The 17,325-nt window shown below is 38.3% G+C and overlaps 1 protein-coding gene across 3 annotated transcripts in view; it reads left to right on the top strand.

Moving 5' to 3' along the window:
* Window positions 1-17,325, top strand: part of ST8SIA6 (ST8 alpha-N-acetyl-neuraminide alpha-2,8-sialyltransferase 6) — a 148,195-nt gene that overhangs the window by 92,108 nt on the left and 38,762 nt on the right. For all 3 annotated transcript variants that reach the window (XM_081820685.1, XM_081820682.1, XM_081820684.1), the window contains one exon: window positions 14,171-14,257. In XM_081820685.1, coding sequence (XP_081676811.1) covers window positions 14,171-14,257 — 87 coding nt within the window. The remainder of the gene's footprint in view (window positions 1-14,170; window positions 14,258-17,325) is intronic.

Here is a 17,325-nt window from a genome sequence, read left to right as displayed (position 1 = left end):
CCAGTACTGCTAGTCTGAGGTCCATACTTTGAATAGCAAGGCCTCTATGATCAGATTTCTTGTTACCTTTCTGACCTCATCTCTTGCCACCCATGAGTGGATTCCTGCATGACTCATGGATGATTTCCAGCCACCCTGTACATCTTGTTCCTCAAACATACCATGCCTGCCTCTCCCTCTGGCCTTTGCACTTGTCGTTCCCTTTGCCTAGAATGTTCTTCCTATTTCCAACCCATGTATGTGCATGGCTTCCCTTATCACTTCTTGAAGTCTTTGCCCAACTCTTATCTTCTAGTGAGGTCTTCCCTGACCACCCTACCTAAATTGCAACCCTATTTCACACACTTTCCCTCCTTTCCTACAGTATTTTTCCTCATGGTACTGAGTACATAGTTCTTCGACATGCTATTAATTTACATATTATTTGGTGTGTTAGTTTGCTAGGGCTGCCATAACAAGTTGTCATAGACTGGGGCTTCAATTTACAACAGAAATGAATTTTTGCACAGTTCTGGAGGCTGGAAGTCCAAGATCAAGGTGTCAGCAGGTTTGGTTTTTTCCTGAGGCCTCTCTCCCTGGCTAGCAGGCAATTACCTTCTTGCTGTGTCCTCATGTGGTCTTTTCGCTATGCATGCCCCACTCCTGGTGTCTCTCTGTATATACAACTTTCCTTTTGTGGTAAGAACACCAGTCAGATTGGATTAGAGCCACCCTAATGGCCTCGTTTTAATTTAATCCCCCATGTAAAGGCTTTATCTCCAGATACAATCCAATTCTAAGGTACTGGGTGTTAGGGTTTCAACATGTGGATTATGGGGAACATAATTCAGCTCATACATTTGGTTTATTGTCTGTCATCTCCTATTACAATATAAATTTCCTGAGAACATAGATTTTTTTAAAAACTATCTTATTTTGTTCACTACTGTATTATTGGTCCCCAGAACAGTACCTCAGGGATAGAAGATTCCCAATAGGTATTTACTGAGTAAATATATGAAAATAAAAGAAGTGCTGTAGAGATATATACTAGATACAAGGTGGTTGCTTATGTGAGTCGGAAGAATTTAAAGGCAAAATGTTAATAGTCATTCATATATGCTTAAAAATCTTACCAGGTATACTACCCACGTTAGCTCCTTCACTGTTGTAACTCACTCTAACTATAGAATGGAACTCTTAAGAGATGGAGACACTGAATTTATTGGTTCTCTTAGATCCCTTGCAATATATGGAATCCTAGTTCTAAAAATTGGTAGTATAAAATCACTGAACTGTTATTTTCATCTTTGGCAATTTGCATATGTGTCTGGAGATTTCTTTCTATGAATTTGGAAAGTAGATCATCATTTTTTCATCTTCAAAAGTCTTGTGATTTTGTTTTGAGAGGAAATAGGAAAATCTTAAAGAGCAGTTTCCTTCTTTGTTTATTCATTCTTTCTGTCCTGGTGCTGTGTTTGCATGCTGCTGATGTTCATAAAGGAGGTACTGAAAATTATGGTTTTTGTTTTTCTATGAGGTACTGCTTGATTTGGGCATTATATCAAACTAGAGCAGCAAAGTAAATTCACTTACCCCAAAATAATTCTGAAAAGAGCGTCATGAATGAATTTTTGTTTGTGCTATAAAATTCCTTTTTAACCTTCCAGATCTACTCTCTACTCTTTTATTCTTGCTGCATGCTCCACAAGGCTGACTTCCTCAGGCTGCATTAGTTGGACTCTCATAACCTTTGGCTTCTGGTTAGGGTTAGTCTATGCAAATCACTGGCAGGAGAGTGGAAAGTGGGAGGAGAGAAAATTTGGAGTATTTATTCTCCCAGATGCTCTCTGTGGGCTTGGTTTAGAGATGACACATCCTCTATCAAAGGCCATCACTCTTGTCCAGTGGCCCTCTTCTGTACCTCCAGCTACAGCTCTTTCCGGGTAGCCTATAGACTTTGGGTGGTGACAGCTTTCCTACTCCATCCCTGTTGCTGGCCTTAGAGTGGGCTTCACCAATCTGAGTTCCTTTTCCTATGCCACGCCCCACCCTTTTGTAAATAGACACCCCATTCCCTCTTGGTTGTCTAACGTCAGTCACTCTTGAAGACTTTCCTAACATGTGTCTTACACATGTAATTAATATCAAAGCTCCAAAAGTTAATTGCCTAGGGCAGAGAAAGTATTCTTTTCTAAAAAATTAATATCTGACTTTTTCACATATGGCAGTTTGGAGATTTCACTGGGGCCATGAAGAAGAACATTGGCATTTTTAGGAATTAATTCTGGAGGCTTTTTAGAATATTTAACATGTCTGTGTATGGAGTGTATGGAGAACATAAAAGTTTAAGATCCCTTTCTTCTATGCCAATTGACAATAGCCACAGCATTCTAAATTGAAGCTACTATCACATAGAGTTGAAAACAATGTAAATTGAATTCTTCTACCTTTAGTGGATGAAATGTCATTATAATATATCTGTATTACTCATAGCTCAACTCAGTCTACATTCTGTATACTTTTTTTTTATCTGTCATACATTCATCATCCATTTCTTTAAAAAGCTTTGCCCTGTAAAAATGATTAGCTGTATTAACTGAAAATCTTATAGCATTATACTTATTTGCAGCATTTGGTTTCTTGTAGACCTGAGCTCTTCAAGGGTTTGGTAGAAACTAGCTACAAAAAACTGATCTATACGGAACACCACTTAGAAACCTCCTGACTTAGGGGTGCCTGGGTGGCCAGTTGGTTAAGTGACTGACTCTTGATTTCAACTCAGGTCATGATTTCAGGGTCATGAAATCAGGGATGTTTCATGCGTTGGGCTCCCTGCACAGTGGGGAGTCTGCTTGAGATTCTCTCTCTCCCTCTGTCCCTATACCTACTTGCGTGTGCACTCTCTTTCTCTATCTCTAAAATAACTAAATAAAATCTTTAAAAAAAAAAAAGAAAGAAACCTACTGACTTAATATTATTGGGGTTTCCCCACGCATTTCCACAGACAAAAAGGTTGGCTTTCACAATGAAGTGATGTTATAGGAAACTAAATCAGTATCTCAGCAGCTTAAATGGGATTAATAGATGAATATCTTCAAGATAACTTCTAGGTGTCTAATAAGTACCCAATAAGTATTTAATGATTACAATTAACTGGAAATTATATAGGGCTTTTAAGAAGCCTTATTTATATCTTTTTTTTTTAAAGATTTTTATTTTATTTATTCGACAGAGAGAGACACAGCGAGAGAGGGAACACAAGCAGGGGGAGTGGGAGAGGGAGAAGCAGGCTTCCCGCGGAGCAGGGAGCCCGATGTGGGGCTCGATCCCAGGACCCTGGGATCATGACCTGAGCCGAAGGCGGACGCTTAATGACTGAGCCACCCAGGCGCCCCAGCCCTATTTATATCTTAATTGAGATAAAACTAATCATAGCATGTGGGTCTCTATCTCCAAAGAGAAGTTTCTAGAAGAATATTTTCAATTTTAATATATTTACTCAGTGTCATTTCAAATGTTATTTATAATTTGTATTTTATTTTGAGTATTATTGATAATGATTTAAATAGACATTATTTATTCTTTTGAAAATAACTTGCTGCATTATTTAGTATGATTTATTGTATGTCCTGGGACCAGCTAATGTTTCTGATGGGATTAATTTCAACTTCATTATGAAAATAAATGAGATGCAGTGTGATACATTGGAAAGAGAGCCAGACTGTGAATCAAAAGTCATGTGTTTAATTCTTAGCTCATCCACTTACAATACAATATTGAGCAAGCTGTTCATCTTCTCAGAATTTTTAGTTGTGCCATCCATTAAAATGGAGTAATATCATAGGGACAGCTATCTTTCAAGGGTGGGGTGTCTTTGTGGGGTGGGGGCTGTCCTTTGTAACTGAAAACCAAGTATAAATGTAAATTTGCAGAAAGTATGATGTGATTTAGAGCATTTTACTTAACAAGGTTTACAGAGATGCATTTCTCCCATAAATTAGCCCACACTTGTGGCATACGTGTGAATTTACCTTCTCAGATGGTTGTCTGCTCCAGCCTGGCTCCCATTTTATAAATTGTAATAGTAATTTTAATTTTCTAAAAAATCTGGTTGGTGATTTATTTTTCAGTAAGAAAGGGCAAGTATGTAGAAAAAAATGCTTCTTCTGATATTCCTTATTCTTTAGTCTTCCCTTTGTAATGTTAGACGATGATGCTTCATTTCTAGAGTCAATATGCAAAAGATTCCCTAAACACAGCAGCTTCAGGAAGTAAATAGCTTGAGTACTGTCTTCTGATTATAAAATGGCCAAGAACATTTCCTTTGTAATAAGGAGGTCTGCTATAATGTGTTTACTTAGTTTTAAATATCAATGACTATAAAGTCAGAAGCCTTTCTATGCAGCTAACTTCCTAGTAAAATTAGATACATTATGATTGACATCTTTCAATACTAAGTTAAATTGGAGCCAGCTACAATTTGTTGGGGGATGTATGTCACTAAAACAAAAATGTTTTAAAGGCACTATACTATCTATTTTATAATGCACCTTTATCCTAATTGGCAATGGATGGTAATTTTAATGTTCTAACTTAAGCTTGATAGAAAGGCAAGAATGATTTCAAAATGACACAAACTCCGTTTTTCAAGGAAGTCAAAGTAAAAGTATAATGTATTTTTTCTTTCATAAGAATTTGCTCAAAATCTTGGTGGGGATAAAATCAACTTTAATTTCCAAGGAAGCAGTTGCTATTTGATCGAATGTGATAGTTTTATTTCCCTGAAGCTTGGGACCATTGTGGATCAGTCTTGCTTAAAGAGTCAGGTGTGGCAGCAAAGTCTCATTTGGCCTTCTCGACAGGCTTCAGTAAACTTCAAACTGGGGTGGCGAGGGAGTGAAAAGTTTTGAGCCAGGCCAACAGGTTGTCTAATTGTGGTGAAGTATACAACTTCAACAACTTGCTCAGGGGAGAGGAAGCCCTGATTTGTCACATTTGCCAATGCCTGTGGTGTAAATACTCCAACCTTGGCCAATTTCAAGCTACCACTGGTTTAACAATTTAAAAAATTTGATCATATTAAGCATCTTTTCTGACCATGATAGTATAAAACTTGACATTAATTGCATGAAGAAACCTGGAAAATTCACAGATATGTGAATATTAATCAGTATGCTACTTGAACAACCAATGGGTCAAAGAAGAAATCAAATTTATTAAGACTTGTTTTTCAGCCTAACATTATGTATCTTGGAAAATGTTCGAAATGTACTTGAGAAGAATGTATAATCTGCTGCTTTGGGATGGAATGTTCTGTAAATTTCTGTTAAGACCATCTGGTCTAATGTGTCATTTAACGCTTATGTTTCCTTAATGATTTTCTATCTGGATGATCTATCCATTGATCTATCCACTATTAAAGTCCCCTACTATTATTGTATTGCTGTTTATTTCTCCCATTAGGTATGTTAATATTTGCTTTATATATTTAGGTGCTTCTATGTTGGATGTATAAATATTTAGAAATGTTTTATCTTCTTTTGGATTCACCCCTTTATTGTTATTCAGTGCTCTTGTTTGTCTCTTACTACAGTCTTTGTTTTAAAGTCCACTTTGTCTGATATAAGCATAGCTATTCCACCTTTCTTTTGGTTTACATTTGCATGGAATACCTTTTTCCATCCTTTCACTTTCAGTGTGTGTGGTTCCTTACCTCTAAAGTGAGTCTTTTGTAGACAGCATATAGCTACCTCTTGTTTTTTTAAACATTCAGCCACTCTATGTCTTTTAAATAGAGAATTTATTCCATTTACATTTAAAGTATTTATTTGCAGGTATGTACTTATTGCCATTTTGTTCATTATTTTCTGGTTGTTTTTAATAGCTTCTCTCTGTTTCTTTTGCTCTCTTCCTTTGTGATTTGATGGCTTTCTTTAGTGGTATGCTTTAGTTCTTTCTCTTTTGTATATTTACTGTAGATTTTTGCTTTATGGTCACCATGAGGCTTATATATAAAAACTTATATCTATAAGTCTATTTTAAGTTGATAACAACTTAAGTTTTATCCTATTATAAAGCTCAATATTGTTTTTCTCCCCCATCCATATTTTATGTTTCTTATGTACATTTTACATCTTTTTATCTTTTATATTATATATCCTTTAATTATTGTAATCATAGTTTTTTTCTCTTTTAACTTTCATACCAGCTTCATAAGTGATTAATCTACTACCTTTACTATATATTTACCTTTCCAGTGAGGTTTATTATTATTTGTTCTTATTACTAATTCATGCTCCTTTTTTCAATGTTTAGTCCCTCTAACATTTCTTTTGACACTGATTTAATGGTGGTGAACTTCTTTAGCTTTTGCTTTTCTGTAAAACTCTTTTTTTTCAAGTTTGAACGATAACTTTTCTGGGTAGCATATTCTTGGTTGGAAGTTCTTTGTCTTTCAGCACTTTGTATCATGCCACCTTCTTCTGGTCTGCAAAGTTTATGCTAAAAATTCTGCTTATAGTCTTACGTGGGTTCCCTTGTACATAAAAATTGTTCTTTTCTTGCTGCTTTTAATATTCTTTCCTTGTCTTTAACTTTTGACACTTTAATTATAATATGTCTCAATATGGATTTCATTAGGTTCCTCTTTATTGGAAGTCTACAGGCATCTTGGATCTGTATATTTGTTTTGTTCCCTGGGTTAGGGAAGTTTATAGTCATTATTTTTTTGAATAATAAGTTTTTAGCCAATATTTTTTTCTGACCCTTTCTCTCTTTTCCTTCTGGGAGCCAAATGATATGAACGGTAGTCCATTTGATGTTGTTGCATCATTCCCTTAAGCTGGTGTTCACTTTTCTTTTTTTTTTATCCTGTATTCTTTTTGCTGCTCTGATTGGGTGAGTTCCACTGCCTGTCTCTGAGTTGAATGATCCTTTCTTCTGCTTCATCTAGTCTATTGTGGAACCCATCTAGTATATTGTTCATCCAGTTATTGTATTCTACAGCTCTGTGACTTCCACTTAGTACTTTCTTATATTTTCTCTCTTTTTTGAAGTTCTTGCTATGCCTGTCCATTCATCTCCCCGGTTCTTTGAGCATCTTTATGACCCATTACTTTCAACTCTTTATCATGTAAATTACTTAGCTCCATTTCATTAAGATTTTTTTCTGAGGTTTTGTTCTTCTTTCATGTGGAACCCATTCCTCTGTTTCTTAGTTTTGCTTGACTCCATGTTGGTTTCTGTAAAGTAGATGAAACAACCACCTCGCCCAGTTTTAAGGAGTGGCCTCATGTAGGATATGAACCTTGTGACTCAACCCTGCCCCAGCTCTTCATTGTATCTCAAACCGTTGTGCTTGTCCAAGCAGACTATTATAGTTTTCATCACCTCCAGTAGTTAAGTATGTGCCAGTACTTGTCAGTATCCCAAAGGGGAGGATCTCAACACCTAGATTCTCACTGGAGGCCAGAACCTCAGGCATCATCTTTTTAAAGTATACCAATATATATGGTCCTTGGGACTTTAAGCCTAATCCCTGCCAGCCACCAGAATCAGATGATCTGGAGGTGACCCATGGATGGCGGTAGCAAAAATCAAAGCCTCAGATGAATGTAAACCTCTTTTCTGGATGACACTGGCAAGCTAGATCAAAGCAGAGAGAGAGCAAGCCAAGATGACGTCCATAGCCTGCATTCTTTGAAAGCATCTCCATAGGCCATAAATGTGTGCCAAGTCCAAAACCTGCCCCTCAGACCATAGTCCCAGGACAAGCATAGAGGCCTCCTTCATAGAAGGACTGGGCGGTGTGCTTCAGTTCACTGTCTGTGCAATGTCCTGCTGGTGGTAACCTGCCAAGAAGTGTCTGACTATTGCCACAATCCCATGAGACCCAGAAAGGCAAGCCCCTACAGGAACCAGAGTCAGGTGATTAAGAGGTGTCACCTGAGTGGCAGCCACAAATACCAGGGGTACCAGCCATATTAACCAGGGTACCAGACATGGAAAGTTCCCCTCCAAAAGATGCTGGCACTCTGGAGCACAGCAAAGTATGAGTGTGAAGACAGTACCTCCCCTCAAGGACTCTGGAAAGGATTATAGTCAGCCCCCAGCTGCATGTTCAGTTAGAAGCCTGCCTCTCAGGCCACAGTTATGATGATTAGCTAATAGGTCTCCTTCACTAAAGTCCAAGTTCCTGGGCCTGTTGCCTCTTGCTGTGTCCTGAGGATAGTCACTGCTTACGAGTTCTTTTTCTGTTGGTTACAGTCCTGTGGGATCCATGAGTAACCCCACTGGTCACCAGAGCCAGGTCATGTAGAGGTATCCCCTAACAGCAGTCACAAACATTGGGGTGCCAGGCAGGGATATGAGCTCCTTTCTGGCTGACACTTGTTATTACAGTCCCATGGAACCAGGACTGTAAGCTCCCCTGGCTTCTAGAGCTGGGCAGTCAAGGTGGCGGCGGCAGAAATCAGGGCACCAGATGTATGAAAGCTCCGTCTGGAATATACTGCTGCTCTGGAGCACAGCAGAAGGAGCATGAAGATGGCATGCATCAATCGCCATCCCTGGAGAATGGTCCTGTAGGCTCCTAGATGTGTGTGTTAAATTAGATGCCTGCCTCCTTAGTCCAGTGCTTTTATATAAGTAGGTGAGCCTCCTTCACTTTAAGTCTGGGGCAATCAGCTGTCATTGAGCTGGATCCTGGGGTGGGTGAGTCGAAGCACATAAGCACTTGAAGAGCAGTTTCTCAGATTGCTTCCATTTTTTGGGTCTTGGGACGTGAGCCCCACTGGTTTTTAAAGTTAGGTGTTTTGAGGGCTCATCTGTCAAGGGGATGTCTTGAAAGTTGAAATGCACAACATGGGATTCAAACCCTTTGCTCCTCAGGGAGAATCTCTGGGTTTTGAGTTCCCTGCTAGCTAGTTGCTAGTTGTGGGTCACTGCTTTGGGGATGGGGTTTATGGTGAGATTGCATCCCAGCCTTTTCTCCCTGCTTTGACGTGGTTTCCTTCAATGTGTAGTTGTTGTTGTTTTAAAGATTCCATCCATCTATTTGAGAGAGAGAGAGAGAAAGCACGAGCAGGGGGAGAGGCAGAGGGAGAAGCGGGCTTCCCACTGAGCAGGGAGCCTGATGCAGGGCTCGATCCCCTGGAATCATGACCCTAGCTGAAGGCAGACACCCAAGCAACTGAGTCACCCAGGTGCCCCACAATGTGTAGTTGTTACTCAGCCAGGCTTTAGTTTTGTATCTTTTTGTTTTAAGAGGAAATTGTTGCATATGTAGCTGTAGACTCTGTGCGCAAGGTGAGTTCAGGATCTTTCTGTGTCACCATCTTGAACCAGAACTGTTCTCTATTTTAACTCCACCTTCAAAGCTAGCAATGTTGCATCTCTCTGAACACTTTTCTGTGGTTACATCTCCCTCTGATTCTGACCTCTCTTTCTTCTTGAGAGAGCTTTTGTAGTTTGTGTCTTTCAACAAATATGTCCATTGTGTCTAAGTTGTCAAATTTTTGGCATAAAGTTATTATACTTTTATGTCTGTAGGACCGTTAGTGCTGCAGTCTCCAACATGGGTCTCATCTTGGTCATTTGTGTCTGTTTTTCACCTGAGCAATGTGACAATAAGTTTATCAACTTTATTTTTAAAACAAAACAGCTTTTGATTTCATTCATTTCTTTCTCTTACCAAGTTCTGCTCTTATTTTTTTCATGGTAATATTTCTTGCTCAGAAGACTACTTTGTCTGATATGAGTATAGCCACTCTAGCTTTGTTTTAATTAGTTCTACTATGGTATATCTTTTCTCACCTTTTTAATTTTAACCTGTTTACTTATATGAAATGCTTATTTTGTAAGTAATATGTGATTGGTTCTTGCTTATTTAAAATCCAAGATGACATTCTCTGCCTTTTAATTGGTATGTTTATATTATTTACACTTACTGGGATTATTCATATGGTTGGGTTTAAATCTACCATCATGTTGTTTGTTTTCTATTTGCCTGCTCTTTGTTCCTTTTCCTTTTCCTGCCTTCTTTTGGTTGAGTATTTTATGATTACATCCTCATTCTTTATGGCTTTGTTTTTACTCATTGCTTTTAGTGAACAGTATAGTTTTCCCTTAAACAAAATAGGTTTGAACTGCATGGGTCCACTTACACGTGGAGTTTTTATAGTATAGTACTATAAATGTATTTTGTCTTCCTTATGACTTTCTGAATAACTTTGTCTTTTCTCTAGCTTACCTTATTGTAAGAATATAGTATATAATACATACAAATTAACACACAAAATATGTGTTAATTGGCTGTTTATGTTATTGGTAAGGCTCCTGGTCAATAGTAGACTATTGGTAATTACATTTTTTCAGAGTCAAAAGTTATATGTGGATTTTTGACTGCACAGGGGGTCAAGACCACTAACCCCTGTGTTATTTAAAGGTCAACTGCATACATCTTTTTGTCATCACAGTCTGCTTTCAAAGTGATTTATATCATCCCCCTTTCTGGTCTTTGTTCTGTAGTTATCAGGCATTGATTTCTACATATGTTATAAACTCCCCAATATATTATTATTATATTTACTTTAAACTGTCAATTATTTTTTAAAGAGATGTAGAAAAAGAAGAAAGTCTTTTGTAAATATTTACATATTTACCATTTCTAGTGTTCTTCGTTACTTTGTATCGAGCCAGATTTACTCCGGTTTCCTTTTTCTTCTGCCTGAAGGACTCCGTTAGCATTCCTTCTCCTGCAGGTTTGCCAGTATGAATTCTTTCAGCCTTTGTATGTCTGAGAAAGTCCCTGTTTTGCCCTCATTTTTTGAATGGTTTGCTGACTGTAGAAATCTAGGTTGACAGTCCCCCTAAATGATGTTCTTTATTTTAATGGTTTGTTCCATGCCTTCTGATTTGCATTGTTTCTGACAAGTCTGCTGTAATCTTAGTTTGTTTCTATGTATGTATGTTTCTTTTCTCTACTTTTTAAAAAAAGATTATTTCTTATTTGAGAGAGAGAGTGAACTTGAGCGGGCGGGGGAGGGGAGGGCAGAGGGAGAGGGAGAAGCAGACTCCCCGCTGAGTACGGAGCCCTACATGGGGCTCAATCCCAGGACCATGGGATCATGGCCTGAGCCGAAGGCAGTTGCTTAACTGACTGAGCCACCCAGGCACCTGTCTTTTCTCTAACTACTTTTAAGATTTTCTCTTTATCACTGGTTTAAAGAAATTTTATTATTGTGTGTTTTGGGTAGTTTTTTTTAAGATTTGTTTATTTATTTATGCGTTTAGAGAGCAGACTTGCACAAGTGAGGGGACAGAGGAAGAGGGAGAGAGAGAGAAATCCTCAAGCAGACTCCCCACTGAGCATGGAGTTCTACTCTGGGCTCAATCTCCTGACCCTGAGATTATGACCTAAGCAGAAATCCTAAGTCGGGTGCTTAACTGATTGAGCCACCCAGGAACCTCTAGTTTTTGGGTTTTTTTTTAAATGTCTCTTGTATTTTCAGTTTGTCGAGCTTTTTGGATCTGTGGGTTTATACTTCTCATTTGGAAAATTTGCCACCATAATTTTTTGAAAAAAATTGTCTTTTCTGTCTTTCTGGGTCATAATTTCCCATATATTAGCCATTCAGGGTTGTCTCACAGCTGTGTGATTGTAACTTTTTCACTCAATCTTTTGTTGCCTTTTATGTCTCATTTTCAATAGTTTCTACTGCTCTGTCTTCAAGTTCACTAATCTGTCTTAGCTGTACATCATGAGAAATTTAATTTCTTTTTCACCCAACAAATAGCATTTAAAGAAAACTTCAAACTCTGACACATTTAGTTTTTAGGAGAGGATAGTAATTTCATACTTCCTCTACTTTTTATGTTATGCTTTATCTTGATGACTTCACATACAGTTGCCATTGTCATTGATTTAATAAGAAGATATTTGTATTTGGCTTCTCTCTTTTCATTTTCTCTTTCAATGAGCTTTGTGAGATAGCAATTCTTTTTTTTAATTTAATTTTATTATGTTATGTTAGTCATACATTACATCTTTAGTTTTTTTTTAATTTTACTGTTATGTTAATCACTATACATTACATCATTAGTTTTTGATATAGTGTTCCATGATTCATTGTTTGCATATAACACCCAGTGCTCCGTGAAACGTGCCGTCTTTAATACCCATCACCAGGCTAACCCATCCCCCCACCCCCTCCCCTCTAAAACCCTCAGTTTGTTTTTCAGAATCCATAGTCTCTCATGGTTCATCTCCCCCTCTGATTTCCCCCCCTTCATTTTTCCCTTCCTACGAGATAGCAATTCTTTTGTTACTTTGCCTGAGAAACCCTGGTACACATAGTGTCCTGTTTTGAGTATGATGAAATGACTAAAAACCATGCCATGGTGGTAGACAAGACTCTCCAGACATGAGAGCATAGGCACCATGTCATGTCTCTCCTGAAGAGCCAGAAATTGAGAGAGCCTTGGGTAGGTTGCTGAATGTGCTTGCTTGCTTGCTTGCTTTCTCTCTCTCTCTCTTTCTTTCTCTCTTTCTTCTTTCTTTCTTCCTTCCTTCCTTCCTTCCTTTCTTCCTTTCCTTTCCTTTCTTTCTTTCCTTCCTTCCTTCCTTCTTTCTTTCTTTTTTTTTTTTGAGCTTAATACTTGCAGAGTCTCTGGGTTTCCCCTACCATGTGGTGACAGGTAATATTTACTCCAGCTGGGGAGTATCACGTTTAGACAATGCTTTGGAGGTAGAGGATATAGATTTCTCAGGCTCCTTGGCATACTTGGACAAGTCTTAGTACCCATGGAAATGAGGTAAATATGTTAAGGTTGGAAGCCTGTATACAAGTAAAACTATTTTTAACCTCTCCTGTGATAGCTTTTTGCTTTGCTTCTCCTTTAGTATATAACAGTCTTTCAAGATTTTCAGAATTTTCTTAGCTGGGCCAACAGCAGCCAAGGGAAAAAAAAATATATATATATATATATATTTATTTGTGGTGGCACATTGAAGACAAAGATACCCAAAAGGTAAACTTCAGAGGGAGAGGAGTTACTTGGTTGATGACCTTATCCTACCTATAACAAATAGCTCTTTCAGAGTGAAGCTTTGGAGGCTCTTCATTTTGCTGGATGGAGATGGGGGAGTGGTTTCTGACAGGATTTTTCATGGCCCTCTCCCTTCTCCACCCACCCACTGCACATACTCCATCTCCTTAGTGCAGAGCCTTCATCTCAAGTGGTAGGCAACTAATGACTAAGATATTAATTGAAAGAAAATTTAAGGTTTTTTTTTATTCACACAAAGGGGTACTTGCACTTTGTTTTATTTTATTATTTTTTAATTTTTTTAAAGATTTTATTTATTTGAGAGAAACAGAGAGAAAGCACAAGCTGTGGGGGGTGGGTGGGGCAGAGGGAGAAGCAGACTCCCCGTGGAGCAGGGAGCCCGATGTGGGGCTCGATCCCAGGACCCTGGGATCATGACCTGAGCTGAAGGCAGATGCTTAACCAACTAAGCCATCCAGGGGCCCCAGTACTTGCATTTGAAATGATAACCCTTAAAGACTAAAGGCTATTCTATGATTAAAGGAATTAATACTTACTGATGAAATTTCAGGTAGAAGGAGATTTACTGGGGACTGGGATCCCACAAAATTGTACTGCTGAGCCTACAGATTTTTATATGCCAATATATAAGCATCTCTCTTAACTTCATCTGTTTTTTTTAGTGTACCATTCAGAATTAAAATTTAAGATGGTTATTTTAGGGAAATTTTATATATATTTTCCAAGGTAAATAAGTCAACTTAGAGTATAAAAAATGATAAATTATATATTTATGGTAAACATCTATAAAATATGTTTGTCAGTGAGTTATAGCAAAATGAAATGGCTATAAGATATGAATGTGAATTGAGGTGCTGTCATGATTTATCTGTAATATTAGACTTGACTTATGATATATGCAAATTACATGTTCCTAAATCAACATAATGATTCTTTCCAAATTTATGTTCCTAGTGGTTTGGAAATGGGTATGATATTAACTTATTCCTACATTACCTTATTTCAGAAAAGACTTAGCTAAAATGAGCAGATTCTCAAAGTGCCCTCTAGGACACTTATATGTATGTTTAGCAATATGTGGGATCTCTGTTTTCTAATTTTATTGACATTTGACTTTTAGGTATTTAGAGAGTGACTATCTTCAGATTATCAGAAATATACAGAGCTGTCCATGGAAACGACAAGAAGAAGAATATGAGAATTTTAGGTAAAGAATTTCTTCATAAATATTATGAGATTTAAAAATGTCTTGTGTATTTGCTTTGTATGGGAAATAACGTGTTGTTTGAAGGAAAGTAGAAGGGGCCAGCTGACAATCAGATTGACTTAATCTTCACACCCCCTCCTGAGGCACATGATGCTCCCTCCCCATCTCTTATATAGAAACTTAATTCTGTTATTGGGATTCATTACAGAAAATCTTGAGTTGAAAAAAGAAATTTTAGAGGACATTGCTGCTTCTTTATACCATTTATATTTGCTATTTATTTAGTTTGTAAATAAAATATGGTCGCGTTCTGGAATGTTTGGAAAACATAGAGGGAAAATCTCATCCAAGGTCCCATCGCTTCCAAACAAAAACTGTGTTCCTTCCTGTGTTTTCCCTTCCAGTGTTTCTTGTTAGCTCTTAAACCCCAGCCACCTTCAGAAGTGTGAGTTGCTACAGCTAATAGCCTGGGGAGGAGCCGTCAACCTGACAAGACCAGGTTATCAGTTGATGATTATAGAGATGTCCTGTCCTTGCATAACGTGGAGCCCACCTGGACAGAAAGAAATTGTGTCCCAACACTGTTCTTCAGGGGTGCATGGAAACTTCTCTGGGACCTCTTATTCCCAGTCATATCGTACAGCGGGCCAGTTGTCTCTGTGCTTGCGTGGTCCACACTGCTCTGCTTCTCTTGGCCTGCATTCTCATTCTTTGCTAGGCATTCAACACGTGTTTTGTCCGGTGCCAAATTATTTTATGATGTTACAGTCCGGAAATATATTTTTATCTTTACTGGTTCAGATTTTCAGACTTTAAGCCTTAAGTCTTTTGAAGACCTTCTTAAAGAGCCTGCTTTCCCTGGAGATTCTCTAAGAAGTATCTGCTCCTTGTCTTTCTTTACTGTGGGAGGGCAGCTCTTATTTACACAGTGCTACGGCTCTGCTTGTCTCACCTTCGGTCACTTTATGCTCCAGTCACTGGACCAGCTGCCTTTTAATTCTGCTGCCAGTTTGAGAGGGGTTCGGGCCAGCTCCCAGTGAGTGAAAGAGGAACTTCCTGACTGGGTTAGAGCTCAAAGTGAGTATTTTTCTTCTGTCGGGTAGACTCATGGATGTGTTGACTTCCTGTAGGATACCATTAAGCATCTTTCCTAACTGACCTTTCAGTTAGGGATCCTTGTGTATTTAATTTCCAGGATATTTTATGCTACATAGTCTGATATAGACAGAATGTGTCCCCTCAAAAGTCATAAATTCAAAACCTAATTCCTAATGGGATGGTGTTTGGAGATGGAGCCTTTGGGAGGTGAGTAGGTTATGAGGGCTGAGCCCTCATGAATGGGACTGGTGACCTTGTAAGACATCCCAGACTGTCCTGGTGCCCCTTCCACTATGTGAGGACACATTAAGAGATGGCCATCTAAGAACCAGAAGGTGGCCTCTCACCAGACAACTAATCTGCCGGTCCCTTGATCTTGGACTTCCCAGCCTGCAGAACTGTGAAAATAAATTGTTGTTCGTAACAATCCCCATTGATATTGTTCTGTTATGGCAGCTCAGATGGACTAAGACATAGTCCTACTCAAGACTAGACTTGAGAGATCCACGTGACCAGGAGACTGGGTAGAAAGTTCATGGGCAGTTGTAACTTAAATGATCACAGGGTCAACAAGTGGCCAAAGAGTCTGGTTTAGAGAGACTTTTCTACATGCACAGAAGAGACAAAAGAGGAAGAGGGAGATATTGAAGTATTGAGCTATTAAAGATTAGTCCAAGATAATCAGCTAGAAAGTGTAATGAGTAGTGACACCAATCACCAAAGTAGGGTGATACCAATCACCAAAGGAGCTTCTCCTTCCAGCTGTGAAACCACCGTAGCTCAGACCTCCTGCAAATAATACAAGGAAAATAAAGTATACTAAATAAGCAAAGTATACTAAGCGAAGTGCACTGTTTGAGGGCACTGGCAAGCTACCAAGGCAGGGAGAATTTTCAGGACTAAAATCCAGAAGAAGAAGGAAGCCAAGGGAGGTGAGTCCTGCATTTAAGGCTGCTTTTTCTCACAAGAAACTTGCTGAATGCAAAAGCATGGCTGACAGGCAGAGAGGCTGAGCAGAGCTTCCAGCAATCCCTAGAAAAGATGAATTCTCTCAATGAGTGAAGCCCAGATTTGAATCATTTCCATCCTCAATTGGATTCAGATCTACCCTAAGCCCAGATGTCTGATAGAAGCAAAAGCAAATCCTTTCTTGAAGAAGGTAACCTCATTCTCAGCCTTACATGATCTCTGCAGATTTTTACACAGTGTCTGGTTCAATTAAAAAAAAATAATTCTCTTTAAAGTTTTTTTTTCCTTTTTTCTTTCTTTTTTTGTGATAAAAGTCAGGAGTCTCTTCAAATACAAAGCTGCTTGAGAGTCACTGCTGCAAATTATGCTGCCTAGAAGCCGTAGACATGGATGATATGCAGACAGAATGGCCATTTTCTCCTTAGTACCATGTTGGTATAAAAAGTACATCAGTAACCATGATGATTACCCATGGCCTATCTATCCCTCCAGGGCCAATTTAAGTACACATCTGGGACTATAGCACTTATTGTTTGTTGTCATGGAAGAGAACATTCACGGTGACATTTATTTATTGACTTGAATATTTATTATATTGGAATGTTCTTTTTATGGTCATATTTGTAAACTAAATTATATACACCCTCAACAGAAGTCTGTGCAATTAAATAATAATAAACCGCCTACTTTCCTAAATTTTTACTAATACAGCTGGCTAAATCTGGGGAGTTTCTGGCTTATTTATAAAACTGGCAGTATAGAAACATCTCCTGTTATTAAAGATGGCAAATTCTCCATTTTCTTTATGTGAACTTCTTATGCCAAGTTGAAGAAGAGCAAAATGTGACCCTTAAAAATGTGATCATATCCTTTTAACAGGAATTACAAAAGGTGCATTAAATTCTGACGAATATGAGCAAGTGAGTATATTCTAAATCCTCCTCCAGCCTGATTGTTTTAACTCCCAACAATTGACACTGAGGGGCTAGTGGGAAATTATG

The sequence above is a fragment of the Leptonychotes weddellii genome, chromosome 5, assembly GCF_054177405.1.
Source record: "Leptonychotes weddellii isolate Sample4059 chromosome 5, ASM5417740v2, whole genome shotgun sequence".
Classification (NCBI taxonomy): domain Eukaryota; kingdom Metazoa; phylum Chordata; class Mammalia; order Carnivora; family Phocidae; genus Leptonychotes; species Leptonychotes weddellii.
This window is presented reverse-complemented; position numbering and strand designations above follow the sequence as displayed.